We start from the raw sequence: 16,226 nt of genomic DNA on the forward strand, positions 1-16,226 counted from the left end.
TTATTCTTGTTGATCTTCATTTTCAAAGAGATTAGTTCAACAGTTCCTTTTTTCTTTAAAACAAAAACAACAATAAGCAAAACACACAACTAATTGAATTTAATAATAAATTCCTTTCGACTATGTGTGAGGTTGTGAATAGGAAAAAGGTTACTCACATCTTAGCTAAATACTCTAATAGGCTTTTCCTAGAAATCTATGACAGCCCAAAAAAGGAGAGGAGGTAGGAACCGAGGAGGAAAAAAATGGGAAGTTATCTTGGAAAAGGGAAAAATCTAGTTCAAGGGATTTCAACAACCAATATAGTAAAACCTGAACAAGGAGAAAAGTGCCAATCGAAGACTTACCTTTGCATCCCTCACAGGTGAGTGCATTATAATGGTATCCAGATGCTCTGTCTCCGCAAACAACACACAGCTCATCCCCTTTGATTCTCCCTGCTGCCGTGCCCATTCGGGGCTTCTTTGTTACAGGTATCTCTGCTACCTCGGTCTCTCCCTGGTAGAGAGTTTCAGCTGGCATTCGCCTGAGTTCATATATTCCTGGAGAGTACCACTCTTCAGGCTGCTGGGGGTAGAAGCCCAGGTTGGAATAATAGGATGATGAGGAAACCTGTGGTTGAACTTGGGGAAACTGAACATTGCTGTATTGTGAGTATGGTTCCACTTCTAGATTCTGTCCCAGAGGACCTGCCACTTGTTCTGTTAGTACACCTGAACAAAAGTGACAACAAAATTGGAATTAACGTTACCATCGTAGAAGTTAGAGAGGCAGTTTAGCATTATGATTAGCAGTGTGGGCTCTAAGAAAAGATTGAAATATTTAACTACATAAAAATTAACAACATTTAAACAACATATATAGTTACAGAATTAAACGACAAATTACAAGCTCTGAAAAATATCTGCAGCATAGAACACAGACCAAAGACTCATATTATTTATATGTAAAGAGCTCTTGCAAACCAATAAGAAAATATTTAACAACTCATGGAAAAAAGATAAAGGTCATGAATGGTCAGTTTTTAGAAACGTAAACCTACATGTTTTACAAACATACAAAAATGCACTCACCCTTGTCAATAATTAAATTCAAATTGAAATTACAATATCAGTTTTCATCCTCAAAAACGCAAAAGTTTAAAAAGTTCGATAATACACACTTTTGGGAAAACAAACATTTTTGGAAGCCAATTATATCTTACAGCATTTAAAACTCAAATACCCTTTAACCCAGCATAAATTTTCCACTGCTAGAAAATTTATTTTAGAGATATGGTTGAACATGTATGGAAAAATGTTTTTGCAAAAATATTCCTTTGCAGCAACTTTGTAAGAACTATAAATTGGAAACAATTTCAACATCCACCTATAGAAGTCTGGTTAAAAAAAATTCTTACACCCATACACTAAAATATTTTGTAGATATGAAACAATGATTTAGATCTCTATATGCTAATACAGAAAGGTTTCTACTATCTGGTGCTATTTTTAAAAAGTGAACTATAAAACAATGTGTATATTCACATGGGTATTAAAAACATTACGTGTGTGCGTTTGTATGTAAGGCAAATTTCTGCGTGATACAAAAGAAACTAGATGGTGGTTACTATGGAAAGTGATATTATTACATTATTTTCTGGGGTAGGATGTTGTACAATCTTTTTACTGTTTGTGATTTTTGCCGTGCGTATGTGTTATTTTAATCATTATAAAACAAAAGAGGAGCTTTAAAAAAAAAAAGAATGCAGCACCTGGAATCTGTCTACCTTGGTTTAAATCCCTAGTGTGTAACTATATGTATGCGGCTGGTAATTTACTTAACATCTTTAAGTCACAATATTCTCTTCACAAAACGGGAATAATAATACTTACCTCATTGGGTTGATGTAAGCATTACATGCCAAGCACTTTGCTAAATGTTTGGCACACAGAAAGTACTTGATAAATTATAACTGACATTAAAATAGGAATAATAATTATTCTTTCCACTACCACTATTATTATTAAATAAGCTCCTTATCTATAAAACCTCTAGGTACTAGAAAACTATCAGGTTATAAAAATGCTTCTATTTCCTGGAAACAGAAACTATGGCTCTTTAGAAAACAGAAATATTTAAATTATGTGAAACACTAAAAAGGCATAAGAAATAGGAGAGTATACCAATATGTCTGATTCTTCAAAGCATTGTCAGACAACCCTAGACCAAAATTCCAACTCCCTCTCTTATGAACAGTGCAACTTAGAGCAAATCTCTCAAACTATTGATGAACTTCAGTTTTTACAGTAGCAAGCCTGAGATGAAAATATCTGTGTCTGGGATTATTCTGAGGATTGAATGAGATAATACAGATTCACAGCTCCCCATGTGAAACTCTTGGGGTCATATGTGTTTTAAAATTAAGAATTTTCTGGATTTTAGAATAGGATACAGTGCTATTTATACATCATATAACACTCCCAGCACAGTCTGGGACAGAACCCAGAATCAAACACAACAATATTTTCCACAGTGAAACGTATGCATATTCACACTAAGTGGAATAAATAAAGACCATAATCAGTTTCACATACATTCAGTCAGGTTCTGTCATCAAGTGAATTTGTGCCAAACTTTTAGAAAAACATTTGGTTTTCAGCACTTTTGGAATATGGAATTGGCAATTAGGGATTGGGGACCTTACGCAGGTAAGCATGTAAAATGAATGCTCATTACAGTGCTCAAAAGATAGTTGATATTATTGTTACTATTATTATTACTAAATGGGGCAGAAAACCTTTATGGAGTTCTTCCTAGTGCCAGGCACCTTCTCATTTATTTCTCACAAAATCCTATGAGGTAGGTAACACTATTATGCCCCACTTACCAGTGAGTACCCTGAGGCACAGAGAACTTAAGCAACTTTACTCCTACCTACCTAAGTAGTTGGGATTTGAACTTTGGGAGTCTGACCTCAAACCCCAGGCACTGAATCGCTACCCTCTGGGACAATTTCAGACAGGCCATGCTTCAAAAGCATGATAATCAAAGCCTTGCTCTTCCTCCTCAGTCCGTACTTGAGTTTGTTACTCCCTTCATGGTCTTCGTTTGCACGTAACCTACAACTAGGCCTGCAAGGCTTTGCATACCCATACCCTTGCTTTCTTTTTCAGCCATTTTCCATGTTCCAACTTCTTGGTTCCCTGAATGTGCCTCACTCCTTCCAGCCTCGGGTTTTTTCCCACGGGCTGATTTCTGAGCCTTGAACCTTCCTCAACACAGCCATTCCCTCCTAGAGCTTCATCTCCTCAGTTTCCACTTATCTCTAAATTTCTCTTTAAGTATTGTTTCTCTTGGAAAATCTTCCCAAGAAACAGATCTCTAGGTTCCTTCAAGTCCTGGTTCTGAATCTAGTCATATGGCGTTTAAAAACCATAACTTACCTACCCTACCTGGGCCTTCCTTTGTTCACCTGTAAAGGGAAGATTCTATGCTGCATGATCTCCTAGTTCTTCTTTACATCTAAATCTTCATAAATATATGACTAATAGTTTATGAACATTAGGATTCAGGGCTTTTCTACAATGGCAAAAAGGAGTATATACATATTAAGTGTTGTTGAAAAGAATGCTTTCTGCTTGACCCAGGAAATGATTGACAGAGCACACAGTATCCAATATCTGTACAAAAAACAATTTCCTTTCTTTCATGCCAACTTATTCATATAAAACCGGCATTAAATCAGTATATATAATAGACATAAAATTTTGGAAATGGTGCTTTGTCTTATGACTACAAAATGGAAGAATAAAAATATGGAATCATTACACAAAAAAGAAAAGAAATGATAAAATATAAGCAAAGTCTTGATTGATTTGATCACCAAATATGACTAAAATTTCTGGAGTGAACAGGATTGAAAATACCTAAAAAGTATTAAAAGTGTTAAGTTTTACTTACACCTGGATTTCATCCTCCCCCACCAGCCTAGTTTCTCTCTGTCACAGTTCTAGTAAGATTATGCAACTTTCCCAAGGTCAAACCACCGATAGAATCTGGATCCCATAGAATCCAAGAATCAGACAATACAGAGATTCATAATTTTTTTTCCTCCTCACATGACAATTCCAAGATCTCTGAGCATTTTTTAAATAAAATAATTATTTTCATAATCAAAAAAACACAATGGAGTCCCAATTCAAGTCAGGTAATGATATCAATGTCATACCAATCTCTAGAATCATCTAGATAAAAATGGAAAGCTTTCACAGATATAGATATTATGTTAACACAATAAAATATGATAAAAATGTGAGAACAGTACAAAATAATATTAAATAACACTCCTGTTCTCAAAGCACTTCTGCTTCTAGTATTTCATGGTGTGCCCACCAAATCTCCACAAAGTAGAAAGGTAAATATCAGGCAACTTACAACCAAAGAACCAGCATGGCCAACATATTCTAAATGATTGAACTAGAACAACTTCCACCATTAACTGACCGTGAGATCTTAAACAACTGCATAACTTTTTCTGTTTCCATTTCTTTTATAAAATGGGACTATTAACAACCAGCTTTGCTATCTCATAAGGTAGCTCTGAGTATAAAATATAGTTATTGAGAAAAAGTTCTGGTGAGTTGAATGTTATTAAAAGATATGTTTTTTCCTAAAGAACCTAGCCTTTCTCTTGTTCGTGTGTTTGGGGGGCAGGGGGGAGGTGGTGGGAGGGATGTTAAGGGCTGGGATAGAAACAAGTAAATAAGTAAGTAAATACAAATACAAAATTCTCTGATAGAGAATAAGATGTGAAGGGGGAAGTTGTTCAACTTTAGAGTATGCTTTCTGAAAAGGTAAATTTATTTCTATTTTAACACAGTTTAAAAGGAAAAATCTATACTAAAATTTGGATTTTATGAACCCTTTTTTGAAATCAGTCTGTCAAGGAGTAAAGAATATGGATTCCTTTATGACAGGAAATTCTCCATGAGAGCTTAGGGAAGAGTTCTTAAATGGGAACACATGGATGGACTCCAGGGGAGTGAGAATCCCTAAAAAGAAAGCAAAATTCGTTTGGATAGAGGTTCTCTAGCTTTCAATGGATTCTCTAAAGGAGTGCCATCCCAGCGAAGGTTCTAGAAGTGATAGAAGGTTCTAGAGGTGATAGAAGGGCTCCATACCTACCAATGTGGTAGCCACTAACTACATGTTGATATTGAATCCTTGAAATGTGGCTAATGATCCTGAGGAACTGAATTTTTAATTTTATTTAATTCTAAATAATTAATATTTAATGTTAAATAGCCACATGTGGCTAGTGACTACACTCTAAGGAGTTTGTGACCAGAACCACTGTGCCCCCAAATGCGAGAATCAGGTTCATACAACATTGATGGCACTTTCCAAGATCTCACTGTTAGTTTCCGATGCTCCTGAGAAAGTGTACGGGTTACCTCCAGTTTTTCAGCCCTGGCACAATGCTGACCATAGTAAGTGTTTAATGATTGTTTGTTGAATTAAAATGAATGAAAAAATTAGCTTTTCTGTCCTCCTTTATTTCCTAATCCATGGTTTCTTGACTAGATGACCCAGTTTCATTTGTGAAGTTTTTTGCTGTTCCTGGTACCTGGCCTTCGTGCCTCTCCCTGCCTTGTCAGCTGATCACCTCCTCTGTGAGGCCTGCCCCAGTTCCCCCAGGTACAATTAGTCTCTCCTACCTTCTGTCCGCACCCTCTACTATAGCACTTATCAGAAGCACGTACAATCATTTTTATTTGTTTATAGGCTTGTCTTCCACGCTAAACTTGAGGTGATATGAGATTCTAGTTAAGAGCACTCCACTGAGTAGACAAATCTGGATTCAGTTCACCCACCACTGGTGAGTTTTATGAACTTGGGAAAGACATTGAACTTCTTCAAGCTTTGTTCCTTCCTTTATAAAGCTGGAATAATGTAATATCAATGTGACAGGTTATGATAACAATGAACTAAGACAAAGAATGTAAACTGCATAGTACCTGACACAATTTAACCATTCAATACATTTTTGTTATAGTTGTGGTTAGTCTGTGAACGCTTTGAGGGAAAATATTAGATTATATTCCCTTTTTTTTCATTTCTGGGACCTAACACAATGCCTGATACATAGTAAATGTTTAGTAAGTGTTTGTTAAATTGAAGTGAATGGTAAATTTTCTCCTCAGCCTTCCAACTAATTTCCATTTCTAAATACAGTGTCGGTCACTTTTACACATCACCTTTAAACAAAATGGTATGTTGCCAAGTCATGACCTCTGTATACACTTATCTATATGTAACTAAAACAAAATTCTCATGAAAAACACTTACCCTTACTTCTTGAGCGGCATACTGATACTTCTATTCTATTCCAGTTTTTAATACTGGTCACATGCCACTAAATAGATTTCATAATCCACTGGGATCTGAGACTTGCCATTTTTAAAACACTGCATTAAATGTACGTTAAAATGTTTTTTTCAGGTGTTCATTGACTTCAATGTTAGAATTGTCTAATGTTTGACTTGAAAGAATGGTGCTAATTCGACATGTCATCCCATGACAAATTTTAGGGGAAACATACTTAGATTTAATCCCAATAAGATAAACTATTTAGAACCCTATAAAACTCACTCCACCCCAACCTCCCACCCCGGTCTTCTGGGTCTGACTGAGCCATCTTTGACAGGGATCTGTTGCTATAATCTCCAACAAAAGTTCCCCAGATTTCCTCAGTCCAGTTGCAAAAGCTCTGTACCAGACAGGTCCAAGAGCACCTGTGACCAGTGTCCTACCTTTAGCAGCCTTCGCATTCATCATTCCCATGAGAAATCCTGATGTTGTGTAGCTGTGGTGAGGACTAATTTGAAATGGATTTTCTAATCCCTGAAACTGCATTACCATTCTTAGCTTATTCACAGCAACTGAAAATGAGACTAGGTGAGGAGTAAAAGAGGCCAGAGGTTATGTGGTTTACTGATTAACTTCATTACAGAGCAGAATATTTGTAAATGTTTATGAGAAAAGTCCTCGATGCCAAATTGCCTAGTAAGCTGGAAACCAGTCCCTTAGATAAATATTTTCTTGGAGCACGTTTCCAGCTTAAGAACTTTTAGAGGGTAGATTTCTGTTCAGCGGCTCTAAGAATGGATTTAGAGGTCAAGTACCATGCTTTAGGTCTTGACATTCGTTCTTATCAAAGGGCTGCAGAATGATATAATTTTGTAACATCAGGAAGCAGTAAAGCATGATGCTTAACCGTGTGAGGTCCGCAGGCAACTCACCTGCCCACCTGGGTTTGTGTCAGTGTTATAGTGACACAAACCTATAACAGTGACAACCTATAACCTATAGTGTTATAGGTTGAATTGTGTCCTCCCACCACCAAATTAATACAGAAACTCCTCAACTTAAGATGGGGTTACATCCCAATAAACCCATCATAAGTTGAAAACATCATAAATCCATCTTAAGCTGAAAATAACACAAGTTGAAAATGCATTTAATAAAAACCTACCAAACATCATAGCTTAGCCTAGCCTACCTTAAACATGCTCATAACACTGACATTAGCCTACAGTTAGGCAAAATCATCTAACACAAAGCCTATTTTATAATAAAGTATTGAATATCTCATGCAATTTATTGAATAGTGTGCTAAAAGCGTATCTTTTTTGCATTATCAAAATCTAAAAATTGTTAAGTCAAGCCATCGTAAGTCAAGCCATCATAAGTTGAGAATGTACATATGCTGAAGTCCTAAACCCTGGTACCTCAGAATGTGACCTTACTTGGAGATGGGGTCATCACAGAGGTGATCAAATGAAAATGAGGATTAGGGTGGGCCATAATCCAATATGACTCACGTCCTTATAAAAATGGGAAATTGGGACACAGAGACAGATATGCCCAGAGGGAAGTTGCTGTGAGGAGACACAGGGAAAAGATGGCCATCCATAAGCCAAGGAGAGAGGCCTGGAACAGATCTTTCCCTCACAGCCCTCAGGAGGAACCAATTCTGCTGACACCTTGATTTTGGACTTCTAACCTCCAGAACTGCGAGATAATTTGGTTGTTTAATTCACCTAGTCTGTGGTACTCTGTTACAGCAGCCTTCGCAAACTAATACTTCCAGGATTTCTTGGCGCTTACTAGCTCTGTGAACCATGGACAAATTCCTGAACCATTTTCTGCCTTGATTTCCCCATTTGTAAAATGAGGCTCATAGAGTTAAATGTGGAGTCAATAAAATAATATGTATAAAATTCTTAGCACAATGGGTAGTGGTCTGTCATCATCATATCGATGTTATGATTATGATTATTCATCTTTGGACTCATGTTGTAGCTCGGGTTGCTTATTGAATAGGAATAATTCCATTTTTTTTTATCTTGCAGCATAACTTCAGTATATCAAGCTTAAGTCTGTTGCCTGTTTTTTTGGAAAGCAGAGCTTTAGAAGGGGATTCAGTGGGTCCAGGGTTTAGCCCAGGCATAAAGCAGCCAGACACACTGTGTAACCTTAGGCGAGTCTCAGCTTCCAGGGGCCCCATTTATCTACATTAACAGATGGTAAAATGTAGATAATGATTCCCGCCCTACTTCCCTCATAGGCCTGTTGTGAAGATAAAAAAGAAGATAATAAATCTGGAAGCAGTTTTAAAAGGCAAAGGTGATCTATATAAATGTAATGCTCATTGCTAAGACATTTCGATAGCCTTTACTAGTTTACGAAGTGGTTCCAGATACATTATCTCATTGGATCCCCCTTCGCACCTTTTGAGAAAGGTGTTATTTCTGATGCCCACTATCTTCAATCCTGTTTTGCAGATGAGGAATAGCAAGTCAGTGAGGTTAAGTGATTTGTCTATCCAGCTAGTAGGGGATGAAGCTGGGACTTTAACCCAGGTCATCTGACTCAAAATCCCATGGTGGAAAAACAAAGGTACACTTGTCCTGACTGGCAAGAAAGAGGAAACGAGGGATGGTCGGTGGGTGTATTTCAGTTCACTTCTGAGCTCAGTGTCCATCTGATCTCACTCTCCTCTCCTCACGATCCCAGAGCTATCTTTGCCTTGAGAGGATCGTAGGCGGAAGAGCTACCCAAAGGGTATGAACCAAGACAAATGATTTCTGAATTTTCTGTTTCAAGAATTCTCCACTGAGTTTTTCACTGGTCAAAATAAATGAACCTGTCTGTTGCCCTCAGAAACATCTATACTAAATAAGAAGTGGGCAGGACAATTTAGCCGATCCAGGAAACCCCTGCTGCTGAGTGAAATTCACACAGAACACAGAACGTTCTCCTAGTGAGACTGATTGGATCCCTTTGCTTCTGTCTCAGAGATCATCAACTGGCTCGTGTTATTTTTTTTCTAAAGATACATTTTTCTGTTGAAGATCTGTGCTGTCTGAAACAGTGGCCACTAGTCATATATGGCTACTTAAATTAAATTAGAGTCAGTCCCTCACTTACTCTAGTCACATTTAAATTTTCAACAACCACATGCAGATAGTGGCTACTGTTTTGGACAAAGTAGATCCAGAACATTCCTTCATCACAGAAAGTTCTGTTGGACAGCACTGCCATTGATGGTCCTTGGGAGCAATATGAATGATATTCCATTCATGGAGCATGGAGCATCAGCCACGAAGGCATGAAAAAAGGGAAGTCCCGAGCGAACGTTGACAATGCTTTTCTGAGAACTACTCTTGAGAATAGGTGAGGGCAACAGACTTTAAGTAATATAAGCTCATTGAAAAGACTTTCTCAATTGAGAAGGTAAACAGGAGCATTCTTTTACCCTGGAGGCTCAAATATTCACTTTCGATTCCTTGTCCTGATTATATTTTGGTTGCCTACTTACTAGTTATGGAAACTTGAGCAGATTTAACATCATTAAATATTCATTATCTCACCATAAAAGGGGAATAGTAATGGTACCTACCTTATAAGAGTGTTGTGAAAGTTAACACTAATGACAAATAGAGTATTTATGACGTGCCAGGCTTTCTTCTTAGCACTTTGTTAAATAAGTAAGTAACTTGCATGAACTTAAGGAATTTGCCCAAGACCACAGACTAGCAGGTGGCAAAGATGGGATTGAGCCCAGGAAGTCCACTAATAGACCTAAAATGGACTTAGCGTGATGTCTGACACATAGAAAGCATTCAAGATAAGGTAGCTGTTATCATCACAATTCTTTTTATCGCTGTAGATTTATAAATTTGCAATCTGATTTTACGGTCAGTATTTCTCAGCTCGGTGCCTCTATTTCTTAGCCTGCAAGGTTGACAGCTAAGCCCTAGACTGCACTGGAATCACCTGCCTGCTGGCCACTGTCTATAACTCCCTGACTTATCGCATGCCCTTTCCAAGCTATGCATGCCCAATCTAAAAGAAGCAGTAATCGATTTTGTAATAAGGAAAGGTTCATTCAATGTTTCTTTCCTTTTCCCATTTCTTTACTATACTAACAAGGGTACCAGATCTGAGATTCCTTAGGAGAGCAGAAACTGATGTCCCAATGAATTAATAAAAACCCTAGAGATTGCTTAAAGCTGTGGGTAAGGAATAGCAGTGATAAAATATTTCAAGTATGCGAAAACAAAGCTCCATTTTGCCTGAGCCAATGGTAATTTTGGAAACTTTCAGCTTTAATTCACCCAACAAGTCATAACTATGTTCACTCGAGTTGAATTCAGTGAGATGGAAAAATACCTGCAATCAGATGTCAGAAATACTCTACAAAACTGTATCTCAAGATCGTTAATTGTGTTTTAAAACAACTGACTGATTCTGCAACATCTGGAATAGTCTTTTAATTTAAGCATTAAATTAATAGGCAAGAACCAGATTCCAAAGTGAGTATCTCTGATAAAAATAAAGCATGCCCAGAGAAAATGGGCGTAAACAGCTAGGTGGGGCACAAAGCAAGGAGAAACAGCCAAAGGAAATCAAATGTAAGTGTATAGTATTGCGTGGGATCTGTTCCCTGCCATTTGCTGGGTCTCATTCAGAGTGGGGCTTTGGACAGATCGCTAGAAACAATAATAAAACAATACAAAACATGGATTCCAAAGCTGTTGTTAGCAAAGCTGTAATGTCAAGATGAGATAGAACATACGTTCCCTTCCTTAGGGCACCCAGAAATTTATTTACATATTGTCAATTCTTGTTGGCTCCTTGAAAATTCTTTGCACTCCACAATGCTAAAATAAACAGTACTTCCTTCTTTTAATGAGTGGAATGGTGTTTATCATTTCAACAATTTAAAATGTAACAACTAAGCTTCCAACTCTGGGTTGATGATAATATTCGATGATGCCAGGCAGTTTACAGAGCGCTTTCCCACACAGCTGGCTCCTTCCTCCCAACACATTGGGAAGTGTGTCATTACTATCCCCATTTTCAGGGGAGAAAACTGAAGTTCGGAGAGTCTCGCCTGCCTCTGAGACCTTATTTCTTTCTGTTTCCTTCCTTATTTCCACTCCCAGTGTCACCGTGCTAGGTGAACCGGGACCCACTGCACTGGGAACCCCGTGAGTGGGAGCAGAAGTGATGCTTATTCTGTCCTATTACTAGAATGTTTTGTCTCTTAGTCTTTAAACTTGTGTGTTTTTGAGTTTTAAAACCACAATTTGCTAAAATTAAACATAGACTTTAATTGACATACCACCTCCAACCCTATTCACTGTGTCGAATGGTGGGAAGCGGTGGACTTTGTCATCATTACTTTTAATTACACACTAATTGCATAAACCCTTGCCTTCATGGTTCATCAGAGACGCCTTTCTTAATTCATTAAATTAATCTTTGACCAAGTGTCCTGGCTTGCAGGATCTCCCAAAGGAAAGGCGACTTAGCTCTGTGAGGCCACCGTGGCATCCCATCCCCATCCTGTATGCAGATTCGGTTACCCGGGGGCTAGGTTCCCATCTGGATTTGTCAGGATGTCTGGCAACAGAATAAATCAAAGGAGCTCAGGGAGGAGACTGCAGCCCTGTCTCTCTAATTCCATGCTGTCCAAGCTTCTTTCCTTCTTTTTCTGGTGACGGGGTCTCATCCCTGCCACCCACCTCTGACTTGCGCGGTAGCTGTGGCAGCTCATCCTATGCGAGCTCAGACTCACCTCAGGCTGACAGCTGCTCTTTCAAGAGCACCCCCACAGCCTTTTGCTTTCTGCCCGAACTGCTCCAGTACCACAGGAGACGGCTTGGCCTGAGCCCAAGGACAGTCCAGAAGTGCAGGGGAGTTCATGTCCCCAGGGCCCACCCCCAACCAATGGGAGCCAGAGACCGGTTAATACATGCTCCAGTCTCTGCTCCCTCAGCTGACAATTCTCGTGCTACTCCTAGTGGCACAGAGCTCACCTCTCCCATGGCAGTGATCTGGATAACTCACCTCATCTGGGTGTCCCTCCCTCCCTGTCTCATCCCCCCACTCCCTCACTTCTGCCCATCACCTCTCACATGAACTGCCTGCACACAACCCTTGCTTCAGGCTCTGCTTTTTTTGGAGTAAGCATTTACATAGATGGAGAGACCTCCCCTTCCCCTTCAGCAAAGCCTTTGGAGAGTGAGGTGTCCATGGCCATCTCTAGCAGAAGCTGGTATCACTGAAAAGGTCATTAGTGTTCCCAGCTTCCGTTAGCGAATGCTCATCAGTATTTGTCTTCAACACAGGTCACCTTCCAAATGTCTTAAAGTGGGATTTTATTACGGCCTTTATAATAACCTTCAGTGAGTGGGACTGTGCCCAGGGTCACCTTAAAGGACTTGTCAAGTGGTGTACCAGGTGAGTACTACGGAGTCATCACTTCCTGACAGATAACGGCAGCATTTTGTGGACCCAGATGTTAAAACTAGATGGGGTCCTAGAATTCCCAGCCTAATAATCTCCTTTTGCAATCAAACCCGAGTGAGTTGTTTTCAAGATCACACAGCTGGCAAATGGGAAAGCAGAGGCTAGAGCCAGTTCTAGACTTTCTCCTCCTGCCCTAAATCAAAATGAGAAGACGAGGCCCTTCCAAGTCCATTCCAGACTTTGGGCCTTTGCTCTCACTCTGCCTTCCTCCTGGAGTGAACAGTCCCCCTGGCTTCTTGCCCTTCAGGCTCAGCTCAACTGTCCACTACTCAGAGGCCTTTCCTGACCACGCCAGGCAGCACGGCCCAGCCGTCCGGTCACTAGGATGTCGCTCTGTTTTCTTGTTTTCCTGGCACTTATCGCTACCTGATATTATTTTGTGTATTGATTTATTGACATGTGTATATTGCATCCACCCTCTGCTAGGATCTTGCCTGTCTCTTTCTGGCTAGTGGAACCCATGGATTAACCCTGCTGGATCTCTGGCATAGCTTAAGATACAGGAGCGATGAGTTAGGCTGTGAGCTGCTCTTCCAGGGGTCACAGTCTGTTCCCTGGCGTGCTCTACCCTAAGCTCAGGGAGGGGCCCTAGAGCCCATCAGTGTCATCAGGACATACAAGAGGATGGAGAGGAGGAATAAAGAAACCAGAATTCTCTTCACCCTCCCCTTTGGCATACCTTCAGCTCAGGTCTGCTGAGTGGAGTGGGACCGAGGCCCTGGAGGAAAGGGATTTGAAAAGAATGCTCAGACCTGGCTCTACCGCTTAGTGAGGAAATGGAAAAGGAGTCCTCGTGGCCACCCGTGGTTCAGATTAGCTTACCAGAAGCAGGGACAGAAGAAGATGCGAGGAATCTGCTCCAGCCAGGAATAGCAGCTGTGCAATGCAGCTCATGCACCTTGTGCTATATATTCTCAGAAACCTTAGATGCAATGTTAGGAAACTGGGTAAGAATATGGCCCAGCAAAGGAGAGATGAGGGAACCACAGCTCAGCAAGCAGGAGTCATGGTGCTCCTTAGCAGTCATTTTCAGATGTTTCTGACCTGACTGCAGCTGCACGAATTTTTCTCTATTTACTGACACCTTTTTCACCTCATGGCTGCCGAGGTCAACCTGTAGCATGTTCGCTTGCTTAAAGTTGGGCTGGTTTGTAAGAGAAACCCTACAATTTCCTCTCTGCATACACATTGGAGCTGAATAGATTGGTTGAATAATGATGACGCCAGAGTTCAGACAGGGAGCCCTCAACATGCAATTGTAAAATTTTAGGCAGGAAATGGCAGTTTTCATCAGAAAAAATAATCTTCAGTGGAATTTTCCTTCATCTACCATGGGTACCAACAGTCCTAATTATTCTGTGAGTTCTGATTGGTAGAGCAAAAAATTATGAAAATGTCTATGAATTGGTTTTTCTAAGGAGCTATAGAAGGGCAGGCCAGAAGCAAGGGGTCAAGTGGCCAGACAAGGAGTCAGGGCCTCCCGCTACCCTTGACTGAATCCACAGGGTGAAGAAAAGTCAACCGGAAGACAAAACATGCAGTGAGAACTGGCATTTCATAAATAATTACTACTGTCTTTGATCTCTCTGACAGTTACTGATCAACATCTTTTTTTTCCCCTAAACCTCTTTTCTCCTTCCCTTCTATTATTTATTACCAGATTCTTATTTATCAAGCACATATTAGGATTAATAAAATAGGGTCACTGCCCTTAAATGCTCTTATACTGCATGGGGCAGGTAGACATATAAATAGATAATACAGATAATGACTCCTCCTTGGAAATGATCTGGTAAACAATGACACAATAAAGTGCTAATGACTAGTAGGTAATAGCATAAACTATTAATTAATATCTGCTAGGAACATCTGCAACCAAATAAGGGATCATGCCTTAACACATTGAACTTTGAGCAAATTCAAGTATTGCATTTTCCCTATTATAGTCTATCTTGGTCCATATATTAATGTAGGGTAAAAACAGGGAACACACAAGCCTCCCAGCAGGGATATTATGCAGAAGGGAATTATTTTAACAGTGGCAGAAGGCTCCCTGTCCCACCCAAAATACTGCCCCAGCTAACTCTTTATTAATGTTCTTAGTTGAAACTCTTGATAATGAGATGTTTTTCATAAATGCATACAGTGGAGCAATATATCATTTTATGGTATCATCTAGTTACAGATCTACTGAAAACAACTTAGTGCAATTTGTCCCCAATCCAGTTTAAGTGACTAATCCGGACACTGTGACATAGCTCCCCCAGCACCAGAGACATGGTAGAAAGGAAACCTACCCTGGAGCTATAACCTCAGTAAACTCAACCTTTAATAGGTATAATATTAAACCATAAGTGCCTGCTATAATAATATTAGAATTAGCCCTGGAGCAAATCAGTTCCTACTCCCAGCTCTGTTAATTATCTAGCCTCATGGCCTTGGGCAAGCCACAAAGCTTTGGGAGTCTTGCAGTCTCATCTATAAAAATGAAGACTATTGGGTCCAATGAATCCAAGGTCCAATCTACCTCTAACCTTGCAGAGTAGCCAACATTTATTGAGTACTTAGAAGGAACAAAAACATTTTCGTGACTCTCGGACTCATCATCTAGGCTATTTTCCTCATGTATTTCTAAACTGCGGTTCGTTTTTATTGATATTCACATGAACTTGACAACTTACCAAATAAATTTTCAGAAAAAGAAAATTCATCTGTGGTAGGTAAATGGGAGTGTTCGATGAGATTCATTTTTGATCCCATCCAAGTTTTTCAATTTGAGAATGCGCTTTTGTTATGGTGGTCTTCAAAAGAAAACCCTGAAAGGCAAGTAAATAAAGTTCATAATTGCAGGGATGTGGGGGATGGTTGAGAAAGATGGGGAAGGGGAGAACAAGGTAGTTTACAAAGGTATGAATGGCTCCCTTTGTAGACTGTTTGCCATAGCCTTTCTGTATGTATCTTTTCTCAATATTTATCATTTTTATACCTTACTTGGATTTAAAAATGTCCAAGATGTGTGTTTCAGAAGAGATACTCTCTAATTTAGCTAGAAAACACCATATGTTTTCATTTAAATTTCAGCAGTTGGGAGATTTGGGGAAGATATGACATTTTGGTTATGTCTTTTATATGTAAACATACACACACGCACACAAATAAAATCCTTGATTAAAAATGAGATGAATCCATGATTTATTATTTTCAACTTGAAAACTGAACGGTCTTTCTAAACACAGAATAGTGATTTAAAGCCACTTTCTTCTGGAATTTTCTTGACTATTTAGGCATTATGTCTGCAGATTTAAAATTCAGAAAGTATTCCCCCCAAGATCTTCTTTATTTCTGCCATTTAGAGAAAATTT

The 16,226-nt window shown here is 39.3% G+C and overlaps 1 protein-coding gene across 4 annotated transcripts in view; it reads right to left on the minus strand.

Moving 5' to 3' along the window:
• NR1H4 (nuclear receptor subfamily 1, group H, member 4) overlaps positions 1 to 16,226 on the minus strand; it is a 77,524-nt gene that overhangs the window by 61,055 nt on the left and 243 nt on the right. For 2 of the 4 annotated variants that reach the window (XM_012664056.1, XM_012664055.1), the window contains exons 2-3: positions 15,546 to 15,680; positions 348 to 713 (exon numbers count right to left, since the gene is read on the minus strand). In XM_012664056.1, the coding sequence (XP_012519510.1) occupies positions 348 to 713; positions 15,546 to 15,624 (445 nt within the window). In that variant the 5' untranslated portion in view covers positions 15,625 to 15,680. Of the gene's footprint in view, positions 1 to 347; positions 714 to 6,794; positions 6,927 to 15,545; positions 15,681 to 16,226 lie in introns of those variants that run through there. The other 2 variants (XM_012664053.1, XM_012664054.1) reach the window with 2 other exon arrangements.

The sequence above is a fragment of the Propithecus coquereli genome, unplaced genomic scaffold (genome assembly GCF_000956105.1).
Source record: "Propithecus coquereli isolate 6110/MARCELLA unplaced genomic scaffold, Pcoq_1.0 Scaffold85, whole genome shotgun sequence".
NCBI classification, from domain to species: Eukaryota; Metazoa; Chordata; class Mammalia; order Primates; family Indriidae; genus Propithecus; species Propithecus coquereli.